This window comes from Cebidichthys violaceus, unplaced genomic scaffold (assembly GCF_023349555.1).
Source record: "Cebidichthys violaceus isolate CVI_PGR_0920_01 unplaced genomic scaffold, fCebVio1.0.p SCAF_1, whole genome shotgun sequence".
Classification (NCBI taxonomy): Eukaryota; Metazoa; Chordata; class Actinopteri; order Perciformes; family Stichaeidae; genus Cebidichthys; species Cebidichthys violaceus.
This window is the reverse complement of record NW_027176262.1, coordinates 13,809,766-13,837,301: the sequence shown is the minus strand read 5'-3', so window position 1 is coordinate 13,837,301 and position 27,536 is coordinate 13,809,766. Positions and strand designations below refer to the sequence as shown.

The following is a 27,536-nucleotide window of genomic DNA, read 5'->3' as shown; positions in this document are numbered from 1 at the left end:
CAGTCTGTCATCTAGCCTCGATCACTTTCTCTGCCTCTACACCTGCTACACTTCAGGCCAGCCTGTTCTCCCTTCGTTCTCCACTACGATATGTCCGAAGTTATTTGACTGTCACTCCTCACAGCTCTGCTCTCCCTCTGTCTCTCCATCCATATTCTTGAGCTCTCAGCCTGGGTCATTAATCCCCCATTATCTCTTTAATTAGCTGCTGATTGGATACGTTTTTAAAAATAACAACATAATTGGCTACAGAAGACCACTGGGGAGAGACCAGAAGGCACATTGAGGTGAGTACAGAGTTAAATGCATGTAAGAGAAACAGGTGGGGAAAGATGAGAATTAAAAAGTAAGATTGAGACAGGAACAGGGAGAAGGAAGTGACAGAGACGATAAGTGAGCAGAAGACGAAACCACTTTAAGCTGTCTTGGTTTAGAGACCATGAGTTAGAGTCACAGTCAATCTCTCAGGTCTTATAAGACATCAGGCAAATTGTATTGGTGTGGGAGAAAAAGCAATTTCAGACATGCAGAAACAAATAAAGAGCCACAGAAACACTTGCCTATTTTATAACTATTCTTTATGAACTTGATACTCTTGTATCCACCAAGTCATTTGTTGGAATCGTACAAATGCTCAGAAAAAATCTTTTAGAGTCTCTTTTCCTACTTTGCTATCTAACTGTTTTTTACCAAAGTAAAAGTCCAATTCTGGTAAGGAGAATGATTAGAGGGCTTAAGGCCACGGCGAGTCTGTCTTGCTGTTGCTCACTTCATTCTTGCATCATCTGGTGAAGGATTGTGGAGGCATAAATTGAGCCTTGTTACATGATGTAAAGAGTACTGACACACGTTACTTAAAGATAAGGCTGAAAATATTTTAATGGCTTTCATTAACTCTTACAAGCATTTTATTTTTGTCTCACAGCTTGAATATTGCCTTTCTTTTAAGGACTTTGTAACTGTAACATCTCTATAGAGCCTTTTGCAGTTTGTAAACAATAGTGACGTACGTTAAGTGTGCACACGCATTTTGGCAACCGAAGTGCAGTGCAATTGCTTGTCAAGCTATGCAATGATATTAACCACCAAAGATCACAAGTGCAACCTACTACAGATCTGAGCGCTGTTAGTGAGCGGGTAGATACATATATATACGTATATATACGCATATATATGTATATATATGGAATTTGGTGGAGAACGTTACACCAGCAAGAAATTACGAGCATTACTCGTCACTAGGTGCTTCAACTACGTTATCTGTGGTCATGTACAGAACGTCAAATACCATTACATAGACTCAGTTTTGAGTTTATTGAGTTTTAAAATAGACGCTACATCGCAAGTCCAGCTGCAGTCAACACATGTGGTTGCTCGTAGTGAGGGCAGCTGTTGAAAACACCAACGGCCATGTTGCTCTGAAACTGTCGTAATCTTGTCTGACTCCTGTAGAACTAGATTCCGCTGTTGGAATATCGATTGTGACAACCGAACATGCAACAACCAGATATTTTGATGCTGTTAACAATTTTAATTCAATGTTTAAAGCTTGCTAACTCATCAGGATGGCTGGGGCTAAACAGCACTTCCGTTGCCACATGCGCATGCATATTGTTGTGGACGTCGGCTGTAAAAGAATCTATAAAAATGACCCTTATTTATTACAATCATCAATGGGTAAAGGACACATTTGTAATATTTTTTACAATAAAAGTAAACGAATAAACAGTTTAGCTAAATATCCCAGTCAATTTCAGAGTAATACCAGGTTTCAATCTTGTATTGTAGTTTTTAACAACATAAGATTTATTTTACATCTAACATTTAGTTGCTGACACGCAATAAATACTTTAACACCGCCCTCATTGCAGCTTAATTTATGACCGCAAAATGATTGGAGCCTCAACTTAGCATCACTACTGCAGACGCATGCATGCACAGACGTCTGTAAAAGCTGTGAAGTCAACATACAACATATGGTACAGATTCGTTCTTACAGACTAAAGGCCACAAAGTGTGGCAGTAAACAGCCCATGTCAGATGTCCTACCTGCTGTTGAACGACATGGCAGAAAAGTAGAGACTTCATTATTGCTACCATCTGTGGTGATACAACCACTCCAGAAAACTATAGTTTTTAAACTCAGTCATGAAGATGGTTGTGTTTGTATCTGCTTGACTGCTGAGGGGAACTTCATTGGCCACATTCATTATGAAGAAATACATCAACCATGTGCAGCAGCAAAGCTCTTCCACAAGTTTTAATACTGATGATCAATAAGAGTGGGGTTTTTTTTTTAATCCTTGTGTAAACCATACAAATATGCCCACAATACACAAGACATGTAATAAATACCAGATCCTGGAAGCAGTACATTCTATAGTTTCAAATGGCACTATGAAAAAAACAAAACAATACCAATTCACACAACCGACATCATCAGATTTTGTGTCCAACAATATTTTGAAATTACTAATAAAGCATATGTATTTGTGACAAGTGAGATTAAAGTAAATTAATCGTCCTTTTCTGACGTCTTTCGAAGAATTTTAAAACAATATTAACTTACTTAAATAAATCAAAATGAAACAACCACTCTCTTTTTTTCATCTGTGTATACCAGAATATTTCAGGATTTTATTAAAAAAAATGTCATAAAACAATGATCAATCATCCTAGACTCACTTTCCACTTGGCATCAGGAAGGTTTTGGATGACGATGGAATTCTATGACGCCAAGGCATAAGCTATAAAGCTCCTGATCTTGTTAAAAAGGTAACTGTATTATTTTTTTGTTCATGAAAGTTTTTGAAAATGATAAAATGCAGCATTATCCTATGATTGCAATATAGGCAATTACATCCACTTAAACACACACACACCCACACCCCCATACTTAAATACACACCAACATGCACGCTTGCACAAATTATAAAATCAATATCCACAGTCTGAGGGTCATGTTTATGGTGTGAGTAAAGGACAGAAGGCAGCAGTTATAAGGCAGCAGCACTATTGAAAGCTTTAATTAATGTTGTAATGAATGCACCCAGTCAGGGTGAGAGCCTGATTACTCCTTCTCTCCCTCAGCTCCCTTTGCTATTTGTATCTCCCCCTGGCACATGTACCTGTTCCTCCTCTCTTGTTTTGCTGTCTAACTTCTCCACATCCCCCTCATTCCGCTAGTTGCATGTCGATGTGTCCTTGAGCAAGACACTTAATCCCAAAAATTGCTCCTGTAGCTGCGCCTACAGTGTAGAAATGTGATAGAATCTGTATTGTAAGTTGCTTTGGATAAAAGCGTCTGCTAAATGACTGTAATGTAATGTAATTTCAAAATCTCTCTCTCTCTCTCTCTCTCTCTCTCTCTCTCACCGGCTTCTGGCTCAGCCTCAAACTGTTCTCTGTGGATCCCGCTGTCTCCACATTTAACTCAAACTCCTCTTTCTTCACTTTCTTACTTGAAATTCCAGACAGAAAAGAAAAGTACGTTTCAGTATCTAGGATGGATACAGACAGTCTGTCAGAGGCAACACACAGCGGCAGAACAGAGATGAGAGGAGGCAAATGACTGCAGACTGTAGTGTTCCCTCAGAGCTAAAACATCACATAATTAGTGTTTTAGGAGACATTTTGCAGTTAAACCACGTGATGATTGTCAGACCTGAAACTCACATGTGCAGACGTAAAAACGTACTTCTTGTTATACATTAAAAAAATAAATGAAAAGTAGTAGTTTTTTAGATCTGGACTAGTCTGTTACTAAAATATGTTGCAGGGGAAGCTGGCAGAGATTTGTTAGTGATACACTCAAAGAGAGTTTATTGCTTGCATTTTAACATGAAGTCAGGCACGTACAACTTGTCAAGGATGTACTTTGTCATCTCTACTTTTCTGATATTAATAGACAAAACATGAAGTTGCGGCCAAGGCCTGGAGAATGTCCTCTATTTGTAGATGATGTTGTCCATTTTGTTATATTAGACTTTGACCTCTGATCGAGTATGAAGTAGTTTGCAGCTCAGCGTGATGCTGTCAAGATGAAGTTATACTTTCCGCTAGTATGCGAGGGTCCATGTAACGTACACTTTGTCATCAGAGGGTGTACGCTTAGGCTCTGTGCGGACGTCTGCAGACCATTCAATTTGTTGTGACCGCACGGACAAGTCCGGACAGGTTTGCGCTATCTACTACCACACATGTGCAATCTATTGCGCATTTGTGGATCAATGTACTCCAACGGGACTGTATGAAAAAAAACAACAACGCTTCCGTGGTGCCCCAGTTGTCCGGGTACGCATCCTTTAGTATATCTATATAACTGAAACTTAAGTCTGACAACATGCTTCTCTCTCTATGTGATAAATTGACCCTCGGGTGCAGTGTGTAGGATTTAGTGGCATCTAGTGGTGAGGTGGTGGATTGCAACCAACTAAAACTTCTCACGTGTGCCAAGCATGTAGGAGAACTACAGTGACCAAGGCAAAAATGTCAATGGCCCTATCTAAAGCCAGTGTTTGGTTTATCCGTTCTGGGCTACTGTAGAAACATGGCGGTGCAACATAGTGATCTTCTTGAGGAGGAGCCCTTATTTAAACGGATCATTCTAAGGCAACAAAAACAACCACTCTTATTTTCAGGTCATCATACTCTAAAGAAAACGTTAATATTATACTTAATTTATGCCAATAGATCTGCCTAAATACTACACACTGGACCTTTAAATGCATACCTCGGGGCTTAGCAATCGGATTTTATGTCACACTCTGTCTGATTGATTCTGTTATCATTGAAAGGAGCCTGTTCAGGTAGTTTGGGCACCTACCAAATTCTGGTCATGTCTTTTTGGAGGCTTTCATGGCATGACCAACTGGGAGGAGACGAGTAAGATCAAGCACACATTGAAGGGATCAATCTCCCAGCCACACTGGAGTGCAACTTATTTGGATAAGGACATTCGGGCTGCTCTGTTTGTCTTGCTTCCCCCACAACGATGAGCAGGATAAGTAATGGGTAGGACACCATAGAAAATGTTTCTATCAAGGTGGGTCATAGGATACTCATTCTAAGTGTTAACTATTTATCACAATAACAGGGCACATTTTGGTTTAGCGGTGTGTTTCTGCTGCCGTGATGGTGCAAAATGAATCTGCATAAGTGTGATCCAGACATGCCTCTATAAGCTCACAAACACCGAGCAGAGTGTGAGGCACAGACACTTCAATTTACAAGAACTCATAACCGAATGGAGAAATCTAAATGCTAATACAGAAGGAGGCGGTGGCTGAGGAGGTGGAGGAAGTTGGACCTCTGAGAAGCAGGCGGCAGTTATAGCTGCATGGAAGCAGCGATGAGTGTGTCAATCATATATATGCCTGTTGGTTGGTTACAGTATGTGATGGCTGCTTCTCCTTGATGCTGTTTGTCTGTATTTCCCACATGTTCTGTGTGACCGTTGTCCATGATATATTAAATATCTACATAGGGTTTTTGATTGATGCACCTGCAGCTCAGTCACATATGATTATCTTGGTGATGCATTTGTTGTCTCACGTTGCTTTGAAAACTCATATCAAAGTGCTGATTGTCAGACCTCTTTCATGAATCACAAATGCGGCATTCAACCTCACTGGACCTACCTTTGTAGCAGCATTTGCAATGGTGTACAAAGACACAAACGTATAAAAACTAGAAGCCTGATACAATATAAGAAATACAGCAGTGAGAGAGGAAGAAAGACAACATGACATATGATCATAGTAAATAATAAATATATATCTATGTATATACTGTACATATACATCTATAGAAGAAGTCTCCCTCAGCTCTTATTTGAGCTGAATTATCCCCCCCTCTGAGAGCCATGACAATGTTCAGTTTGCTCCCAGCACATGTCCACAGCGTGTACAGGGAAATACACTCCCAAATGCATGCACAGATACAGGCTAGGTGCATACAGTATCTGTCATGCACAAGAAGAGGGACTGGAAATAAATAAGTGAACTGAACAATGTTGTTATTCAGAGCTGGACAAGAAAAGCATAGTTGTGTTTTTGAATCAATAAGGGCCGTTTCAAATTAAATAAAATACATGATGATCAGTGCCACACCAGAAACAACATCAAAAGCAATGATTCATATAAATGCTCCCCTGAGAAGAAATATATTACAGAGCTCTGATAAACCCACACGATTAGATTTAGTATCAGGAGACAAATACTTTGGCAGATTGTAGAATGACCTGGACTTTAATTTAAGAGGGAAAGTTATTAGCCAACTATCAATTTGTTAAATGTGTGAAAGCAAATCATATCCTATGGTCAGAGAGAGAGAGAGAGAGAGAGAGAGAGAGAGAGAGAGAGAGAGAGAGAGAGAGAGAGAGAGAGAGAGAGAGAGAGAGAGAGAGAGAGAAAAGATCAGGACTGTGAGAGAATCAAACCTGTTCAAAGAATTCATCCATAAAGCCTTTGTCAATCCCCACAGCAACTTCATCCTCCTCCTCTGTCGTCTCCTTCCCCTGGACAAACACACATACAATAAGAATTATTTCAAACAACAAAGATCAATTAATGAACATGACAACTCAATGTAAAATGTAACACGTATTTGTTCGACTGTAACACTGGTCACGACTGCACTGGACTGGACCATGTAATGCATAATTCAAGGTTAAATAATAATTAAACAGTATTAATACTCGTCTCACAAGGAGCACTTAATCACACTTGTAATCAGAACCACATGTCAAGTGATTAGCAAGTTATTATTGAATTAGTACCCGGGGGCAGAGAAAACCTTTACTTTTACACACTCCAGCCTGCACACTCTTACACCAGCATGTACAGATACATACTAGTGTTTCAGCTATCCCAAAAAAATATTTGGGATATACTCTTATTTGCTTTTTTCAATAACTCTATATTTCTGTATGAAGCTACAGCTAAGAGATGGGTATCTTAGCTTAGCTTAAAGACAGGAAATGGGGGCAAACAGATTGCCTGGCGATGTCCAATGGTAGCATAATCCACCGACCAGCACCTGTAAAGCTCACTACATTTACACTTTATATCTCATTTGTATATTCTGAATAAAACCAAAGTGTATAACATGTTTTACTGAGAGTTATGTTCCAGGCGACATAGTTTCTGCAAGAAAGTACATATATCCCCAAATGTCCAACTATTCAATGCACAATATAAACAAATACAAGCAAGAGGATATCGCAGTATCAAAGAGTGGAATCTGCTTTCACTATTAAAATGGATACAAGTCTTTGAATACAATGAGTAACAGTTAGTTTGTAGTGTTTTCTGCTGTGTCAAAATGGTGTATTTACATCAGTAAGGTCTGAAATTGTTCAGCAAATAAGGCACTTATTGTAATTTGTAAAAGGTTAGAAACACAAATATGTAGCTTTTCAAATTCTAACTCAAACTATAACAAAATTAAAATGGATTTACATAGTCACAAAAATGAGTCATTAGGCCTTAAAAGGAAAAAGATAGTTTCCAACCTAGGAAATGTAAACCACAACACTTCAACTGGTTCATCTGAAAAAGATAGAATTTCTCAAACTGTCTAGCCAATGATTCATTCTGAAATATGTGCTCATTTCTAATCACATATCAGCTATTACGCAACATTAGCAGGGATCTCATGTGGCATCATCTCATTCATCTAGCCTCTGTCAAACTAATTCACTTCCCCATTAGCGGCCTAATCCATATCAACGCTGTGAAGAAGGAATGTAGTTTTCGTCTTATTCTCATCTAAGAATGAATATGCAACTACAGAATCTCATGCAATTCATATAACAGGCTTTCCTAGTTGTATATCAAAGATAGGATATTTATTTATTTCTCCTTTTCAACAACAGGCACCCTACGATCTCCAGCGATCCTCAACCCTCCCAATTCTAAATGTTCCATAAAAGATTCTCACTAACCCAAAAGCAAAAATCTCTTAAGGCTTGTTTGTTTAAAATGAGAGGAATTCCTTACAGTGCAATGTACAGTGTGGAGATTTTGGAGTACAAACCACCATCGAAAAAGTAGCAGGTTGCATGAGGTTGTGGGAATTTTTGCCATGCATTGTCTATTAATAAAAGGTGCCGCTGTAAAAATGTTGTAGAGCAATCGTTAAAACATTAAGTCCACCTAATATTTTAAAATCGCAGCGTTGTATCAAGATATTATGTCATACACAAGTGCAGGCAGTTGACCGGGTTCGTCCGGACAAAGACACTAATGTGCATGCATTAGCAGAGCAGAGCGGAGTGCAAGAAGCTGGAGAAACTGTTTTATCAAATAAGTTGGGAGAGCACTTTTCAGTCACAGGAATGGGCTGCCATGTATTTAACAATTGAATCCTCTTTAACTGTTTAATACGGCAATGATGGCGAAATCTATATATCAGTGACATGCTAAACTACAGCTTACTGATATCTACTGCTGTGCTGATAACAAAGGGCACTGTAAGTCTGTCTGTGTGGTTCTGTTGAGGCTCTGTGGAGAGTTTGAATATTCTTTTTATTTTCTACTTTTTTACGTTTCGAGTATTGTCAAATCAACAAAAACAGAATCCACTGACACCTAAATAATCACAAAGCAGAACTACAAAAAAATGTAAATAAATAAATGAGAAGCAAAAAAACTAAAAGAGCAAGGCCAGAATGATACCATCTTTGTTTATGATGACATTTCAAGTTATTAAAACAAGTAGTCTATTAGTTTACTAATAGGTCGTTTTGGTCTTATCGACTAAGATCTCTTCAGTCGATTAGTAATTTTTTATGCTTTTTCATGCTGAATTACTTATTGAGCACATCTCTGGTAGCACAAGATTTAAAGTTGTGCTTTTGTTTCTTTGATTCTTTGTGAAGAAACTTGTACACCTCTGGCGATTAAATTAACTAATTGATTTGTCGCCAAAATTGTATGTCGTTTCATCAAAACGGTTTATGAGAGGGAAAGGATCTATTTTCTTTTGAACATCCAGAAATAACCAGGTCTCTGTGAGGAACTAAAGTTTTCTATATAAATTGGAGCAAACCAAAATATCTCACCAAAACAAATCTAACATACAACAATCCCAAATAAACTATAAAATTGTTCCTTCCTCAATTGTGCATCACAAAGAAAGATAAAGTTTGTGTAAGATGTCTTTAAACTGTATTTGCATACAGTATATCTGGTGTTTACTTAGCAATTATAGATAGGTGCCTTTGCACCTTTTCTTGTCATCTCAAACACAAATCCATTCTGTGGATAGTTAACATGTGATGTGCCAACATAGAGGTGGAGGCAGGGAAGAAGTGAGAAAAACAGTAGGAGAAAATCCTGTTCTTGAGAAAAAATGTCTGAGAGGACTTCAGCGTGAGATAGCGAGGCAATTGGCACAAAACTACAAGTGAGAGGAATGCAGCGCCACTGTGATCACGCTAATATTATCTAAACCCACTCAAACTATATATAATCCAACAAAAACTGATGCTCTCATGGTTTTTCTCCTAACTTAACATTTTGAAGATAAAATAATTCTGTCCAAAAAGAACTGCCTCAGGACTCCCAATCTGCGAGTTTATCTCTATTGTGCTCAACTGTCATGACAACAGTCAGTATGGTGGGTGTCATATTCTTGGTGTGGTGCAAAACTCTTCACGTGGTATTAATAAAAATAAGGTTCGGTGTTGGTATGGCAATGAGGTGCATTTGGGGAGCTGCAGACTATCAGAAGCAGAGAGAAAAGAGGCGAAGGAGGCAGAGGAGGAGGACGACAAGCAGGAAATCAGAATAAGATTCAAAAGCACGAGTAATGTGCTCCACCTCCACAGAGAGATACTGTATCTCCTGCAGTGAGGGAAGAGCTTTGGTCTGTTTCTTTTCTTTGAGTGGTCGGGAGGGGAGAGGACTGAGTGGTGTACCCCAAAGCTCCACCTCCCACCCAGATCTGAAGCTCCTGCTGAGCCACATAGAGGCTGGGAGAGGACTTCAATGCTGCCACTCTTGACTCAGCCTACAGACTTTGACTTGGCCATCCACACACAGCAGATGCTCTGATCCAGACTTGCAAACATGAATGCACACAACAGCTGACACACTGATAATATACAGTACAACAGACGGTTATCACACAGAGAGATCAGGGCCTATACAAGACGGTCCCCATTAGCCCATAATCCTTCAATTCACCCTTCCTCTGGGGCTCACACTCGTGTGAAACACCCCGGCAGGAGTAGTGGCCTGATTATGCTGTTTATTAGATTAGAGAGTTGTTCTAGGCACCGTGCCAGCAGGGAGTCGCTCCATACAGACAAAAGGCAGTGCCTGGACATCCAGTGTAAACAGGAGGAGCAGGAAATATAGTTCACTGGTGAGGGAGTGAGAGATAAAAAGACATCTAGTGTGCAGGCTGCAAAATCACAGCTGTCAGCACAGAGAAAAGAGGGGGAGAAACAGGGCACCACAGCAATTATTGAAAGCTGGGAAAGAGTAATTGAATGTAAGACGACATAGAGACACAGAGTGTGTGTCGATGTGTAAATAAGTATTCATACCCTTTTGCAGTTTTATCTCTGCGCAAGAGAGAGAAGAGCAGTGAGAGACAGTTCAAGTGGAGATGTAAACCTGTGTGGGCAGTATTTTATTGTCCTTTTGAGCAAAAAGCAGACCGGTTTCCTGCATCTTTGTATTACAGCCAATTCAAGCAGCTTCCTGCAGTCCCATTAGAAATGACTCACAAAAATCTGTGTCAGCTGCACAGAGGAATACTGAGAGCATAACCAGATTATCATAATACCGCTAGGTAGCATTCATTATGGATGCGTGTTCACTCATATACACACACATACTTGAACATTTGATCTTTTATTCATGTCTCCTACAGTAGAGACGAACAATGAAAACTGAATGGTAGACTTTTTTGTGCTTCATTTGCAAAGCACACACACATTTATTCTTAAACTGCATATAAGAATAAATGTTGTCTTGTTCATGTTTCAAGTACAGAAATGACCAGATTCTGACTTGTAAAGAGGGCTTACGTCAACGCCAAAGTCAGAAATACTCAGATTTCTTTGAAAGCTCTTTATATATATATATATATATATATATATATATATATATATATATATATATATATATATATATATATATATATATATATATATATATATATATATATATATATATATATATATATATATATATATTAGAATAATATTTTTTTTTTTCAAAATGTAATTCTCCTGTGCCTTGACCAGGACAACCACATTTCAACTAACCTCCACTAGTGTGATGACTTAGATATCACACAAAAATGGTAGACAAAAACTATTAAAAAGTAAATAAATAGAAAATTATTTTGTAATTTGGATGAACCAAGAATCAGGTTTACGTTAGTAGCTACAGAATGCATTATAGATAACCCTTGTTTCTAAAACCAAGTCTTAATCTCAAACAGCTCTTTTACGAAATAAAGACTGATCAGTTTCCTCAACAAACAAAAACACACACACACACACACACACACACACACACACACACACACACACACACACACACACACACACAAACACACACACACACACACACACACACACACACACACACACACCCTTCACCTGCTCCCATGCTCGAGCCCTCAGGACATTCACCAACAGGCTGACCAATCTATAGAGTCCATACAGGCTATATACATGCAGGACCAGCTGGCAGTAATGTCACACTGAAAAATGAAATGTGTAAGATCTGGTTACATGCTCCGAACAAATTGGGGGCCGCATTACACCTCTACTACTGGGTCCAAACAAACTAATTCTACAGTCATCAAAAAAACTAAACAACTATCTATTATTAACTACTGTGACCCTGGATGACCAACTGTCATTCTCAGCAAACATTTCATCGGTTACACGCTCCTGCAGATTCCTGCTCTACAACATCAGGAGGATTCGTCCCTTCCTGACTGACTAGACGGCGCAGGTTCTCATCCAGGCTCTTGTCATCTCCCGCCTGGACTACTGCAACTCTCTACTCGTCGGAGCCCCGGCGTCGGCCATCAGACCTCTGGAGTTTGTCCAGAAAGCCGCAGCTCGCCTGGTGTTCAATCGCCCCAAGTTCTCCCACACAACTTCCTTTCTCCGTTCTCTACACTGGCTACCTGTAAGAGCTCGCATCCAGTTTAAGACTCTGGTGCTGGCCTACAGGGCAGTGAAAGGAACAGCTCCTTCCTATCTCCAGGCCATGGTCAAGCCCTACACCCCCGCCCGACCACTTCGCTCTGCTGCCTCGGGGCGATTGGTTGCCCCGTTGCTCAGAGGTCCCTGGCAGCCGATCGACCCGGTCACGGCTGTTTTCTGTCCTGGCCCCACAGTGGTGGAATGAACTTCCCACTGACGTCAGGACAGCGGAGTCGCTGCCCATCTTTCGGCGCAGGCTGAAAACCCACCTCTTCAGGAAGTGCTACCCTGAGCCTTCCACTTAGCACTTATTGTATTCATACTAGCTTGTTGCACTTATTGTATTTGTATTACTTTTTGCACTAACTGTTTTTCTTTGTTTCTGCACTGTACTTTGGCTCTGAGTTATGCTCTGCTTCATGCTCTTAGATGCTTGTTTGGAAAAGGAAATGTACTTATGACTTCTGGTGACTAGTAGTTCTTTTGATTACCAATGTTGAATGCACTTACTGTAAGTCACTTTGGATAAAAGCGTCTGCTAAATGACTGCAATGTAATGTAATGTAACTAACAGCAAAATTCCAAATACCACTGCTTTCTTATAATCTTCATGTGTGGCGTCGGCCTATAGTTTACCTTAGCAAATCTCAATCAGCCAGCATAAACTCACTGGAGGTCTGATCCCGGGGTCTGATCCCAGGGGACTGCCCCAACTTTCTGTTGCTGCCGTTACACAGGTTCAACCCAGCGCTCCACCAGCCCTCTTTGACTCCTGGGGCCTGGGTTTGCACTGGCTGAATGCAAGCTGCTACAGCTAACCACTAACTGAGACACCGCCTGCCCTCCTCCAGATCTTACACATTGCACCTTTAAGCACGAAGTTGATGCTCGATCCAAAGAGACTTTAATATGAGTGAAAGGGTTGAATTTAATTCATAGGTCAGTAGAAAAAACAAACAATGATCCTGTGAATTTTAGAGAAAATGTGTATATTCATTCAACAAAATCGAAATAAAATCAAGCTGTAGGATTCAGTTCATAAAAATCAAAAGGAGCATTGGTGGCACAAAGCTGATGCTGACACAGCAAAACCACCAATCAACGTCTATAACCGACTGATTGCCTGGCTGGTCGGCTGACCAGCTGATAGAAGAGGAGGACACAGAGAGGGCTGTTGAGACAGGATAATTACACAACCAGGGAGCAGCGTGGATGACAAGAGGAAGTGATAGATTGAGCCAGCCAAATGTAAAACTCAGTCAGTTCCTTTCACTTTACCCCTCGCTGATAACAGCACCGGGGGGAAATCTTTGAAGGGAATGAACAAGTCCCCATCTTTGTTTCACGGCTTACACAGATGGCCAGTGTGAATGTTTGCAGATGTAGTCAGCTGGAAAGTCCTGTGGATAACTTGATAATAAAAATACAGATCAATACTTTTTGTTTTAATCTAAAATACATATGTACGTGTTGCAGTACTTTTCAAACAAGCTCCATTGTTGTCTGTACACATTTACGCCCCCGGAGTACTGACATCAATTTACGCCTACCTTAATTGATTTTTGGGTGAATTTTCCAGCTATTAAAATAAATCTGGTGTCATGCTCATTGACGGTTTTTTGTGGGTGGCATCAAGGCAGGACTCCCCAGGCAAAAACATTGTTTTTTATGCACTGATCAATTTTGAGAGTTTGGACTATTTTGCATCCATAACGTTGTCTTTCCGATTAATAGAACGATACATCATAAATACACATTTAGGTGTTTATTTTACTACTTTGTTTATTTGCAATTGTAGATTTCTCCTAAATTCACTAAAAGTTACCATTAGATAATGCCTGATTTGCATGCATACATTTTAGAAATTTCAGAAAAATACAAAAAAAGAATTAACTTCGGAAGTTTCATGGTGATGTATATTAGTTAATTTGTTTTACCCTATTCACCTGTAGTGTCTTCAAAATGTTTGGAATATTACAATGCCTAAAATTATTTTTTTTCTCACACCCAACATTTTTTTTTGTTACGACTGTTGACAGTATTTATGAGTGATAAAAAGAGATATCCAAAATTCCCTCTGTAAAAACCTTTGACTCCAACTAGTGGGTCAATTAAATGAAAAACTAATTTGCTCTGGCGTTATCCAAATGTTCAGAACAAGTTGTCTTTGTACAAGTAATCAACTGGTTTATCAAGTTTTATGGTGGTATCTTTTAGTTTCCATGACAAATTGAAATTACAACAGGAAAGCTAATTTACTCACTACTGATTTACTGATTAGTTATGGCAAAAACAAACAGAACATAGTCCCACACAGAAAATGGCGAACAAGAACACAATGTCAGATTGCAAAATTAAGTAATACAAAAATGACAATAGTCTAGTTATCAGAGTTGCAGATTTCAGATTCAATCGCTCAAAGTATCCTTTTATTGTGAATCTCCATTCACAATGGTTATAGAGCTTTAATCGTCACTCTTTAAGAGGCCACATGACAGGCATCTTGGCTGTTTTGGCTGTTGGCACATCATTTTCCTGTGACTTTTTATATGGGATTTTGTACAATAAACATACATCTAGTTTCTGCTTTGCATTCCAGTGAACAGCAGCCCTGGCCGAGGTTAACAGGGTGCAGCGAGTGGAGTTCAGCAGTTACACGGAGAAGAAGGATGTGGGTGGGCGAAGAGATGAAGTGCTGCCATCGCAGTCAGAGTGTGCATGTGCAACAATTTCCTTTTTGTAACAATCCTCCTCAACGTCCTCCCCCTTTAATCATCTTCATTTTTCCTTTCTCATTCTCCCTGTCCGTCATTCTCTCGCCTCCTTCTCTCTCACCCTCCGTCCTCCAAACTTCAGCTTCACTTCAGAATTATTACAGCAGCTGGCCCACACAACATGGACTCAGTTACCTTTGTCTCGCTCTCCCTTCTCACGCCTTCACTTCACTTTTCTTCTTAAACGTCTCATTATCCCTCCTCAAGACCACGTCAACAGTCATTTATCCAACCAAACTGATGTATTTATGTTGCGTGTCTTATTACCTGGTCCTGAGAGAAACATCTTATTCTGCTGCGTAATTTTAGCGGATATGGTGGAATGACAAATAAACTTCATCATTCAATCTTTTCTTCATCAGTTCATCTTAATCCACATTTTCTCCCTCTTTTTGCTCTTGCTCCCACTTTCCTCGGTCTTTCATCGCAGTCTGACCTCTGCCTCCCTCACATCTTTTTGACCTTTACCAGTGAAATCATCAAAGTGATACCATTCAAACACGCCTAAAAACAAATTTACGAACTGCCACGCTATCAAAGGTTAAATAATGACTTATAATGCGATATTAGTGCGTCTTTCAACAAATCAATGATAATCAATTTCAGGCCAGAATTTAAATGCCTGCAGCTGACAGTTTTCAACTCTTTCTGCTACAGGGATTATAGATTATATGACTGACCTTTTAGACTAAATGGTGGGTGCTTACTTCTATTTTGGCTTGTTAGCTGGTAATTGGCCGATGGGTTTGGATATTAATACATAAATAACATGCTGTTGAGGATGTTCATACACAAACTATTCTAGCCCGGGCATGTGTGTAGGCGCTGCAGGTGGTCGGTCAGTGTTCAGCCTTGCAGGAGTGGGTGAGAAAATGTCAAAGCTTCAGTTGAACATTAATGACAGATCACAGGCAGGGAAAAGAGATGTACTGTCAACACTTAGGCTTTTCCCACCCCTATCCCTTCTCATATTATTTAATATACCTTTAATATATATAGGGTATATTCAGAGTGCCTCACTGACCATGAAGGATTATGACAGCACCAGTGTGGCATTAACACAATTGTATTGTAGATATGGGGGAAATGTAATAGAGAGTGAGAGAGATGTGAAGGAATGGCAGGATGAGTAGAAAAAAAAATCCTGGCAGCAAGAGGGAGAGATGAAAGAGCCGTAGGACAAAAAGTACAGAGAAAATATCAGAAAAATATCAGAAAATAAAAAGGTGGAAAGAGACAGAGATACACAACTAAAGAAACCTAAACATTATTTTCATTGGTGAGTCGTTTTCTTGATTAATTGATTAATATTTTGTCTTTAAAATTAACTCAATATATTAACTTTCTACGACAAACAACGGTAAAAAATCCTCTCATTTCAGAAGGTGGAACTGGGGAATTGTTTGCTTGATGACTGCTTTAAAAAATAATCAATCATCAAAGTCGCTGTTGGATAATAGTCTGTCAATAATCAACGAAACGTTTTAGCTCTACTATTTGACATTGAGAAGATGACTGCTCTAGGAAAAATAAAATAGTTTCAGCAAAAGCTACAGAAACCCTGATTTTTGTGCGTCAGGAAGTGAGGGGGAAATAGTGCGACTAGTTGTTAGCCACAATGGAGGAATGATGTTGGGGTCAAAGGATGGGTCAATAGAATGTCGAACCGCGGTTTGACATTGAATGCTTTTAAGGACTCACTGATCATTCATTGTCAAACTACAGTGTTGTTGCCCCAAAACAAAAAAGTACATTACTGAAGTGCATTACCAAAGTGCATTTTTAAAATTTGCATCCGGCAGAATGTAAACCACACCAACAAACAATTCTTCGGGCAGATAATATGATCATAACATTAAAATTAAAAAATTAGGGAACCACTGTGTTTAACAATGTTTTCAGCCACAACAGGCAGGGGCGCAACTGATGGCAAATAATGTATTTTGTTGATTATTTTGAAAGACGTGTTAGTTAGCCTGTTCAGCCTCACATTGGCAAGACTAAGCATATTATTATTATGAAAGATTATCACCCAACAAAGACTGACAGAGCTACTTAGAGCCAGATGATGTCAATTACAGTTCATATCCTTAATCTCCAACAAGTGTCCGTGAAAAAAGCCGTTATCTGCACTGCTCAAGAACCACTCTGCTGCTATCGATTATAAGATGATGTAAAAGGGGAGGTCTGCACATTACAAATTCAATTTTAGCAGCGGTAACAGAGATGACACAAAGCTAATTCTCCCACAGTAGATGGGTAATGTTTGATTACGGAATCATCTTCATTTATTATCAGGATTTTGGTTAGCTAATGCCTTAGGAGCTGCTGTTCTTTATGAGAAACACAAAAACAAGCAACTGGACAAAACCCATCAGCAGACACTAATTTCAAGGAAATCTCACAGGTAGAAGAAAGAAAATACGAACCCTTATTTCATGCTTTACTGTATATCAACAGCGTAGTGCACAGCAATAACTATTAGCAGCAAACAGATATCGGATATCGCTGCAATTGTCACCTAATTTGCAAAGACAGACAAATCCCTGGTGAGATGCCAGATTGGTCACACTCATTTCATGGCTCGTTAATACAGTTATGCAGCCTCTTGATGAATAATGTGTGTATGCCTGTGCCTTTCTTACGTTTTAGGGACAACATAGGGTAATGAAAGAGATAATGAATGCTGCTTCATTCTCTCCACCTCTGATCTTAAGGATAAAGTCTCAACTGTGGAGCACAGACAGAAAGCTTTTGGTTTCAGAGGGTTGAAGCTTTGAACGAGGACAAACAAAACCTCTGACCCACTAGGATCAGTGTTCGATTCAACAGCAACCAACACGTTTTTTCAGCACTACTGTTTGTGTCACTGACAAAATGTCAACAGTCAAAATCAGGTCATGGACAGAAGAAAAACAGGTGAGGATGTGGAATAAAGGGGAGATGGATGTGAGCAGAGAAAAAAGAGAAAGCATAATGAAAAGAAACAAGAGTCAAAGTCACACAGAGCTTTTGAGTCGGTGCTTCACAACCATCCTATTAGTTAATGTGTCACTCCAACACCAAACAGGCAGTGACTACCTCCACCACACACACACACACACACACACACACACACACACACACACACACACAAGCAGCATTGCTATGGAGGACAACGTTTATTGTATCTTTCAAGCCAAAAAACGTATCATCATGCATCATCTAGGTCTCATAAATAGTGTAGTATAATGAACTATATGTCACAAGGTCAAAACGTTCTACCTGAACCAACTCGAACACTGACCAACAAGGCTGCACACAGAGGAGAGAAAGGGGAGAAAGGAAAGGAAAGGGGAAGACAGGAAGACATCTAATAAACCTATAACTGACAGGAAAAGAGCAAAGAGCAATAACGGAGGAACTCGACTCCCCGAGAGGAAGAAAGAAAAGGGAGCCTTATTATTAAAAGAGATGGAGATGGGAAACGAGGCAGATATGGTCAATCAAACGACAAGACTGAAGAGAAAAAAAGACGGAGCTGATAAAACGTCAGGAAAAAAAATGAAGAGATAAAGAAGTCACATTTGATTGATAACGGTTCCTGTGACGTGTAAAATCTGTAATAACCTCATCATTATGTTTCCCCCTTAGGTTTCAGAGGTTGAAGACGACTGACAAACGCATCTTATCAGCGCCATCTGTCACCAATTCACTGCTTAGCCAACTGGGAGTGATGGGACGAGGGGCTGCATGAGCATTTTAGTTAGGCTATTGAGACTGACAGTTATCAGGCAGCAAGCTAATGAGCTCATAAAGTAGCTTCATGTGCATATGGGCAACGCTGGAGCACAACCTGCACCCTCACACGAATATGAGCAAAACTCAGTATCCTACCAAAATGACACAAAAGCACATGGGTGAGTAAACTAGCAGTGTGACTCTGCAAAAGCACACAGAAAGACACAGAAGCAACAGAATCCGTACAGCTCAGTTCTCTGAGTTCTATGTAAAAAGGAACACATATGTTAAATCTGTACGTAATGTGTTGTTATGAAGTGACATTATTTCACCCATTTAAGTATTTGGCAAAAAGAAGCACAAAACAAATAATTTCACACAAGAGGACAATGAACATTTAACCGAACTGAGAGAACAGTAGCAAATCAAAATTTAACAAATGCAAACATGAAAAAAATAGATGGATGCTACAATACAATGTAACTGTATCGGCACTGGTATTGGACAGATGTCAACATCCACAATAAACAGTTTTTTTGTCAATATCACTAAAATGAATAATGAGCTGCTGATCAAAAAGTTTTGTTTCCAGTTAGTAAATCATTCAACTAGCTGGTTCCAGCTTCTGGATGTGAGCATTTACTCATTTTCTTGTTTTGTGTCACTGTGAATTAAAAATCTTTGAATTTGTACGCAGACAAATGTGATCTCCTGAGAACTTGCTATAAGCATTTTTCTCTATTTTCTGCTACGATTCATTTCTAAAAACATGACCTATTAATCAATATTGAAAATAATATTTAGTGGCAGGCCTAGACCATTGTACCCTAGTGTAGAACTTTTATACAATCACACATGTATCCAACACTGTGCTGTTGTAATGCGCTGCCCAGACCCACTGAGGCATCTGCATGAGACTCAAGAAGCTGCATTAACTCCAGGCTGCAAATAGAAAACAATATCAATCTAGTGCTGATGGGAAATAACAGTCTGTGACGTGCAATTTACTTTTATTTTATTTGGTCTGGATTGCCTGAAATTGGTCTGGCTGTGGACGCTCCAGCTGCCATTTCTCAGAAGATTTGATAAAAAATAATAAAATAAAACTCAATCAGCAGCTGACATTACAGTTCTGTCGTTCCAAAACGGTTGGTTGGATATTTGTTTCTCTCTGAAGCTGATGAGGAAGATTTAGTGTGGCAGGCTGAAGACACTTTCTCAAACACACACACACACACACACTTGACAGGCCTAGGTTGTCTCCCATGAGGCCAATTCATAGATAGATCTTAATGAAAAACTGAGGAGTCGTAAAACTGCCCCCCTCCCCAGTTTAACTGTCAATTACACAGATCTAACAATGGCCACTTGACCACAAACACACTATATCGAGCAGCATTGCTATGGAGGACAACGTTTATTATATCTGTCAAACCAAAATCCTTATCAGTCATGCATAATCTTCGTCTCATAAATAGTGTAGTTTAATGAACTATATGTCACGAGGTCAAAACGTTGAATCCAAAAGATATCAAGGCTGTATTTTCGTAATTAGGCTAGAGGATGAAGAAATTGAGGGTTGAATTGCGGAGATTGAAAATAAATGGTAAATTCAAATCAGATTACAACACCCGGCTCTCTGCACATAGCTCTATAAACTGCAATAGAAACGTTAGGAAAAGACAAAACATTGTACTCGTTGGTGGTTAATGGTTCTTTTAGGATGAGAGCGTCTGTGACGCGCAGAGCAAACATCTAACAGATGAAATGGGCGAGCTGGGACCAATTTACACACCCATATTGGCCGGATCGATCGATCGATCGATCAACCCCCCCCCCCCCCCCCCCCCCCCCCCCCCCCCCCACACACACACACACACACACACACATTAATGAATTCGCCGGTAATATATTGCCACACAGGTTACACAATTTGCAATCTAACCCTTTCTGGTTAACTTTAAATTCTGAATAGACATAAAAATGCTAAATATGAACATTGCATATTAAATTAACGACCCTATCGAGATTAAATATCATTAAGTACAGAATGTCTGATCCTATAACCTCTCTCTTGAGTCCCTGAGACGTAACAGCCATAAACAGACAAGTCAAAGTGATTTTTCGCCTAGAGATAATGACTTTTACTTTGATTTAACACCTGAATCATCATTCAACTCAGCTGTGCTTTAACCTGCTTCAGTCACAAAGTAATGCTCGACAGCAATATGCGATGGTTGCTTGTAATAAAACAACATTTTAGCCTCAAACACTCCCCCGAGAGTCCCAACTGTTGCTCAATCAGCGCGCCCAGCTCTGTGGATGAGTGCTGTCTGAAGACATCTTTAATGTCATATAAAAACGTCTTCAAAAAAGCGTCTATTCACAGGGCAGGTGAATGCTGACCATTAACAGGAATCAAACTGTAACTTACATGTTTAAGTTCTTGCATGCGGTCCTTCATGGTTCTGGTAAATCACTCTTATTCCTTCAGCTCCCGATGTCTTCTGGGTGCGCGTGTTTGTGGTGATGGAGCGGCGGGGCGGAGACCGACAGGATGAGGCGAGAGCGACCGAGGCGAAGGTGCGCGTCTGGCGGCGGCGAGAGGAGGTGATTTTACCACTTTGGTTTGGATGGTGGGACCACTTCACGAAGCCGGGTGACGCGCACTAAAGGTGAGGCGAGGCCTTCCGCCGTTAACCCATTACACACCTTCAACTTCCTCCTCAATCCGCACTAATTGGTCTGCCTTTTCAAACGAACCTCTTCTCTGTAGGTTTCTTTTTGTTCCGTTAAAGTCCGTCTGTAATTTCCTAGGCTAGACTGACAAGAAGCTCCCAGCTGGAGCAGGCTGACTGAGTGGCGACACTGTTGGGTTTGATTATCGATTGAGCAGATTCAGAGATAACGCCCAGCAGGCTGCCAGTGTGCCAAAGCGCACAGCGACCTCTGTCGGCTGCACGTGATGCACACTGTTATGGAAGTAGCAAGAGATCTCGGAATAAATTCAGGATTTTAATAGAATACACTTAGACATGTGGAAGATATTTGCTTTTACAACTGCATACAAAATATATAGTCGAGTTCCTTTAGTTCGGCTTTTTTAAATGCCTTCATATGTCCATGTGGGACTTTAAATTGTATCCATTAATGTATGTTTTATGGTTTTCTTAATAAACACAAATGTGAATCACCTTCAATACTCAACATTTCTTAATTGTTATCCAGTAGGTATTTTATGCGCTCTACTGATAGTAGCAATCTACATAAACCATCAAGTCTACAAAAATAAGTTTTCCCAAAATTATTTTGTGATAGTTCCAGCAGCAATGTGTCATTTGATTTGAAAGTTAATTTAGTTCCCTTTTCCCCTTGTAAGCAACATCTAGTTTCTACATATGGACTCTCCCATTTTGGAAACCTTCATTAACATAATGAACTGTCACTATGTTCAGGGCAAACAAACGCATTTGCATATGCATAGATCATTTTATACATGTATGCTTTTGTAACATAGGAGTTTGAAACTGTGCAGCCTTCACAAATGCATGGACGTCATTAGTTCAATTCCTTCTAAATTCTGGAAAAATAAACAGTAAATACATTTGTAGATTTTTAATAAAAGGCTGATCAAAGATAGAAGATGTGGCATTTGATAATTTAGAAAACATTATTTAAATTTGTTGACATTGTTGACGCAGTCAATGCCAACTCTGTCTCCACTGTAAGCAGTACAGATGTCTGTCCATGTACTTGGTATCTTCATGGAGAGGGCAATCTTCCCACAAACAGCCACTCAACCAAAAATGATTGGCCATAATAGCATTTTACTGTTGCATCTCATTCACTTGGATTAAGGAATTTGAGTCCAAACACTCTGCAGTTCGAGGGGTGACTGTGTGCGGTGGAACGGACGAGAGCTAATGAAGGCACAGCTGCATGAGTCATTTAGAAATGAGGTCTTCTCTGACGTGCAGTGTATTTTGTGTCTGCTCGAACCTCCCTGCAGGCCAACAAACACACAGCAGAGAGAGAAGAGGCGTCAGTGTTACAGTATACAGATAACCAGAGGAGACTCAGTTATATCTAAACTTAAGTATATTACATTACTTAGAGAATAAATATTTAAGCACAAGATAAGTTCAAATATTTGTCCTGAAAGAGTTTAAAGCACAGTGTAGTTATTAGTACATACCGTCCCTGTCTTCTCTTCCTCTCCTTCTTCTCAAACACCCAATCTCGTCCCTTCTTCGCCGATTTCCCCTTCATGTTTTTGAACCGGCATCTTCACAAAGACAGAGTGTGACTGATTAGCAAATTTATAATGCACATTGTTCTTTGGGACAAACCACATCCAAAACTCCTCGCCTCTGATGCTGAATGTTTCACATCAAGTTGCTCCTCTTTGTGCAACCAGGAGGAGCAACTTGAACACCACTATGTAAAAGGGAGGAAAAGCTGCCCGACAGGGTTTTAAGTTAGACAGGACAACGACCCTTTTCAGATTTCTCTCGGTCTTTCGGCTTCATCAAAGCAGGTATGACTGAACCTGCACGTATGACGGCCAAGACCTGTTTTTAAATTGCTGTTTTAATACAAACCAATAAAGGTATTCAAGATTATCCAAATCAGAGTGAAGTAGGGCTGCAACTAATGATTTCCTTGATAAATCGTTTTGTCTATAACATGTTAAAACAATAGGGTGATCACAATTTCCAAGAGCTCAATTTTCAAATGACTTGCTAACAGTCCAAAATCCAGAAAATATACAGTATGCTATCATATTAGATACAGAAAAGCAGCCAATCCTCACATTTCAGAATCTGAGACCAACAAATGTTAGGCATAAAAAAAAGAGAATCAAACAATTAACTAGAAAAAAAACTATTAACAAACTAAATATTTAAATATATGGGTGTTAAAATCCCATATGTTTGGGGTATCCACAAAACGCCTTACATGCAGTTTTTAGCAGTAAGCGCATGAAGAAAAATAAAAATAGTAAAAATATTTTCGCAATCTTTATCTGATGCTCAGATGGCCTCATCTCACCATATTACATATTTCTGAATAAAATACATCAACAAACAAATAAATACAAAGGAAGTCTGGTGACTGAAACAAACTCTGCTACTTCCAAACATGTAAACTGCTTCATCAAAACATCACAATAAGCAGCGTCTCCCTGCTGTGAATAATTTTGAATAACTTACCTTTGTCCTGAATACTGGACCTGGTTTGAAACAGCTCTGTCGGAGGTTTCTGCTCCCAATCCCTGAGAAGAACAAACGGAGATCACAGTGATCAGAATGTAGCTAAATCAAATGTACACAGCACCACATCCACTAAAGCTAACTCCTTTCATTCTTACCTTGGGAAGGGCTCCTGTTACTCCAGCAAACAGACACAGGAAGAACCTGGAAACAAACAAGATGTGTGTGAATGATTGAGTAAATCAGCCTGACCATTTTAATGTGTGATAATTCATCACAAAGCTAATGTGACAAACAGTTGAGTCAATATGAATGTCCTTGTGTTCTAATTAGCCTTCTGTTGCGAGTACACTGCTGCTGATTTCACAGACCATTAAGAAGGAATTAACTGCAGAAGGCTGCAGCTGAACAAAATAAAATCCTAGCTTTTATCGTAGCTACTGACTTTTTAGCCTTGGTGCTGTTGGGGTAATCCACCACCATGCCTCCACCGAAGCCTGCCCTCATGGCCTGCGTCGTGATCAGCTCAAGCTTTAGAGAGGGAAGAAGAAGACTGAACGTAAGTAATCAGTAGAAAACATCAGGTTTTAAATCCACAATGCACAACATTATTTCACCTGTTCGGAGTTCTCTGGATAAAGCTGGAAAACTGCACGTGCGCCTCTTGACTGAAAGACAAAGAGTAAGGAGAAGTAAGCAGAGGTCTTCATCCTAAAATATGGAATCCTGATGTTTAGATTTTAGTTGAAAAAGTCAACAGGAGTGTCAGAACCTTACCAGAGAAGAGTAGAGAGTACTAAAGAAGGTGTAGAGTCTTTTAGGAGGACTATGTGACCTCTTGTCTGCATTACAGAGCCACTGCAGAGCAGAGATACTGACAGGGAATAATGCAAAAGGTTAATGAAAAATTTAGTCAGAAATGATTCAACATTAAAAAAAAATAAAAAACATGTTTGTTCTGTTGTTCACCTGATGCAACCGTCGAAGGTGCCAGCTCGGAAAGGCATCCCCTCGCCCATGTCCCCCACTAAAAGGTCTCCCTCCACTTCTCTGTCCAGTGCAACATCTGTCACAGAGATGATGGGATTTGACCAATGTTTCAGAAACATATCCATATTTATAATTCAGAGGGATCCAACTGAAAACTGATTCAGTTTGTGTTTAATAGGAAAAGACAAGACACTTTTTGTAAGGAATGCACCAATATTGATATCAGAATAGTAATTGCTGTTGAATTTTTTATCAAGTTGCTGATGTAAAATGTATTATTTTAATAATAAATAACAATTCAGTAGATATATATCTATTTTGTTTTGCAATGTGTAAGTCAAGCCTGATGTTTCCTCAGTCTAATCATTCCAGAAAGTTATCTCAACTAATTGAACCACGAAAAGAAAACATTTAAATTATATCAAATTATTAACATAACTATTGTTTACATAACCCAAAATCTCAGATGATATTTAGTATAATATCACTACATCAATATATTGGTACATCATCCAGCTCTTGCTTCCTGTTTAAATGTATCAGTGTCAAACTAACCCAGCATTGCGGTGCTGATGTCGACCCCAACCCAGTAGTGTCCCTCCTCTGACAGGTAGTCTCCACTGAGACCAGAGCCACACCTGAGAGACAGAGGACAGACAGTCACCTGAGTCCTTCACGTCAAAAACACACAAGATTACCGTATTATTATTCTGGATCTTACAATGCGTTATGTTAAAATAACGCAAGACTTTTACAACTCTCACTAACTCACTGCATCTAAAACTCCAACTTTCTATTAAAGTTAAGTAGAGCAAAGCCGCTCAACTTAAAGAAGTTCCTTTTTTCATCTCCAAATTAAAGTGCATTCAGAATGCTGAAGTATATATCATCAAGAAGAGGGATCATCAAGAAGAGGGATTACCATTTGTGTGGCAAAATGCAGCAAAAGTCAACAATAGGTTGCTGTGTAAACATTTATAAACATGTCTTCAATGATCCTTTTTAGACCATGCTTATTCTTACTATGACCGTATTCATGGTAAGTTTAGCAGTAAAATGATATATTGTATAATTTCTTACTCAAAGTATTGCTTTAATGAAGTTAAAAGTGTAATGCACATGTAAACGCAGTCAGTGTCAGTCCCTCACCCCACATCTAGCAGGAAACATGGCTGTCCCTCCGGCAGGTTTAGAAGCTCTACAGCTCTCTCGGACATCTGGGTCTGGATCTCAATCATTCGAGAGCTGTGAAGCAACAAAACACCCAGAGAGTTCAGAGACTTCTGGCAATGGAAAGACATTCTTGAAGAAACAAGTTCAACCTTTTATATGGTGAAGTGCCACCAGATCTGATGCAGGAGAAGATGCACATTTCTGCAGCACACAACTAAAGCAACGCTCTATAGCTGCGGAATCAAACAGGGAATTCTGCTTTGCTGGTGGATTTATTTGTAGCCGACACACTACTGTGTGTGTCGTTCTTAAAACATTACAATTCTCCAAATACACCCGAACAGCTCTACATTATTAGGGGGAAACGTGCTGACACACGGGGGTAGTTTTTAATCCTACAAACATAACGACCACAGTGACAGGAAGTTATTCACGATAAACACACAGACTCACTTCTGAGAGTATTTCTTTGCCTCGGCTTCATTGTAGAACTGCGGGGATGAGATCACATCGGATTAATTCAACACTTCGAGCCTCTTATTTATTACTATCACAAATTACTTCGATATAGGAGAAACAAATTAACTAGAGCTAATTACACTATTGTAAAACAACAACAACAATTGAGTAACGATAGTTAGCCTGCCGTCCAGTAAACACTTATTCAGTTCCCTGTTAAAATATTGATATTTTATATCTTTAAAGAGCCAAGCTGCTCCTGCTGCTACCGTTAGCTTAGCATCGAAACACTACAATAAACCGCGTCACTCACCACATCTGGAGGAGCTGAGTGTTCAGGCCGTCGACAGCTGGATGTCATGGTTGTCCTGTTGTGTGGGTCGCTGTCTGAAGATGAACAAAAAATGTGTAATATCGCTTCATAAACAAGCTAGATGTTGTGATAGCCCACACGTGAAGACCAATGACGTCAAAGGCATGCGACGTAAGAAGTTCTTCTTCGTCGAGTTTAATAAAAGCAACACAGCTAAAAACAGACGCTTATATCGCCACCGTGTGTGCACCCAAGTAAACATGCATTAAATGAAGCAAACATATAATTAACACATTCTTTTAATGCAAAAACGCATATCGTTCATCTATAATAAACCTGTTCTTATAGTTATAAAAAAAACGACATGCAGGAATATTAAAAGACCCGGGATATAATCTAATCAGTAGTTATTGCTAAATAAAAACAAATAAATAAAAGATAAAATTCAAGAAAAATGAATTACATGCCTGAAACACGTATTTAAAAACATTCTATAAAATACATTAAACTATATTCAAGCTAATGTCATCTATCAAGGTGTTTGACTTACACTCTTTGTTCTGCATGGCCTTAAAAAAGATTTAGAAGCTATGTCTACTGTATTTAAAATCACTAATTACATGTTTGAAGCCCAACCATCCATATAATCCTTCCCAGAAGGCTTGGAATTTAAAAGTTTAAAATAGTGTCCTCCAGTATCATGGCCATTATTACTA

The 27,536-nt window shown here is 39.4% G+C and overlaps 2 protein-coding genes across 7 annotated transcripts in view; both read right to left on the bottom strand.

Moving 5' to 3' along the window:
• stx1a (syntaxin 1A (brain)) overlaps window positions 1–21,560 on the bottom strand; it is a 63,079-nt gene extending 41,519 nt beyond the window's left edge. For all 6 annotated transcript variants that reach the window (XM_068711728.1, XM_068711736.1, XM_068711697.1 and 3 more), the window contains exons 1-2: window positions 21,107–21,560; window positions 6,440–6,517 (exon numbers count right to left, since the gene is read on the bottom strand). In XM_068711728.1, the coding sequence (XP_068567829.1) occupies window positions 6,440–6,517; window positions 21,107–21,136 (108 nt within the window). In that variant the 5' untranslated portion in view covers window positions 21,137–21,560. The remainder of the gene's footprint in view (window positions 1–6,439; window positions 6,518–21,106) is intronic.
• A 712-nt stretch (window positions 21,561–22,272) lies between these two features.
• On the bottom strand, window positions 22,273–26,981 carry bud23 (BUD23 rRNA methyltransferase and ribosome maturation factor). The gene is made up of 12 exons (XM_068711659.1): window positions 26,821–26,981; window positions 26,502–26,539; window positions 26,025–26,120; window positions 25,431–25,513; window positions 24,855–24,951; window positions 24,663–24,759; window positions 24,503–24,553; window positions 24,331–24,416; window positions 24,044–24,089; window positions 23,886–23,947; window positions 22,868–22,957; window positions 22,273–22,675 (listed from the first exon to the last, which is right to left on the bottom strand). The coding sequence occupies exons 1-12, from the start codon at window positions 26,866–26,868 to the stop codon at window positions 22,621–22,623; spliced, it is 849 nt and encodes a 282-aa protein (XP_068567760.1). The 5' UTR covers window positions 26,869–26,981; the 3' UTR covers window positions 22,273–22,620.
• Between the last annotated feature and the right edge of the window lie 555 nt (window positions 26,982–27,536).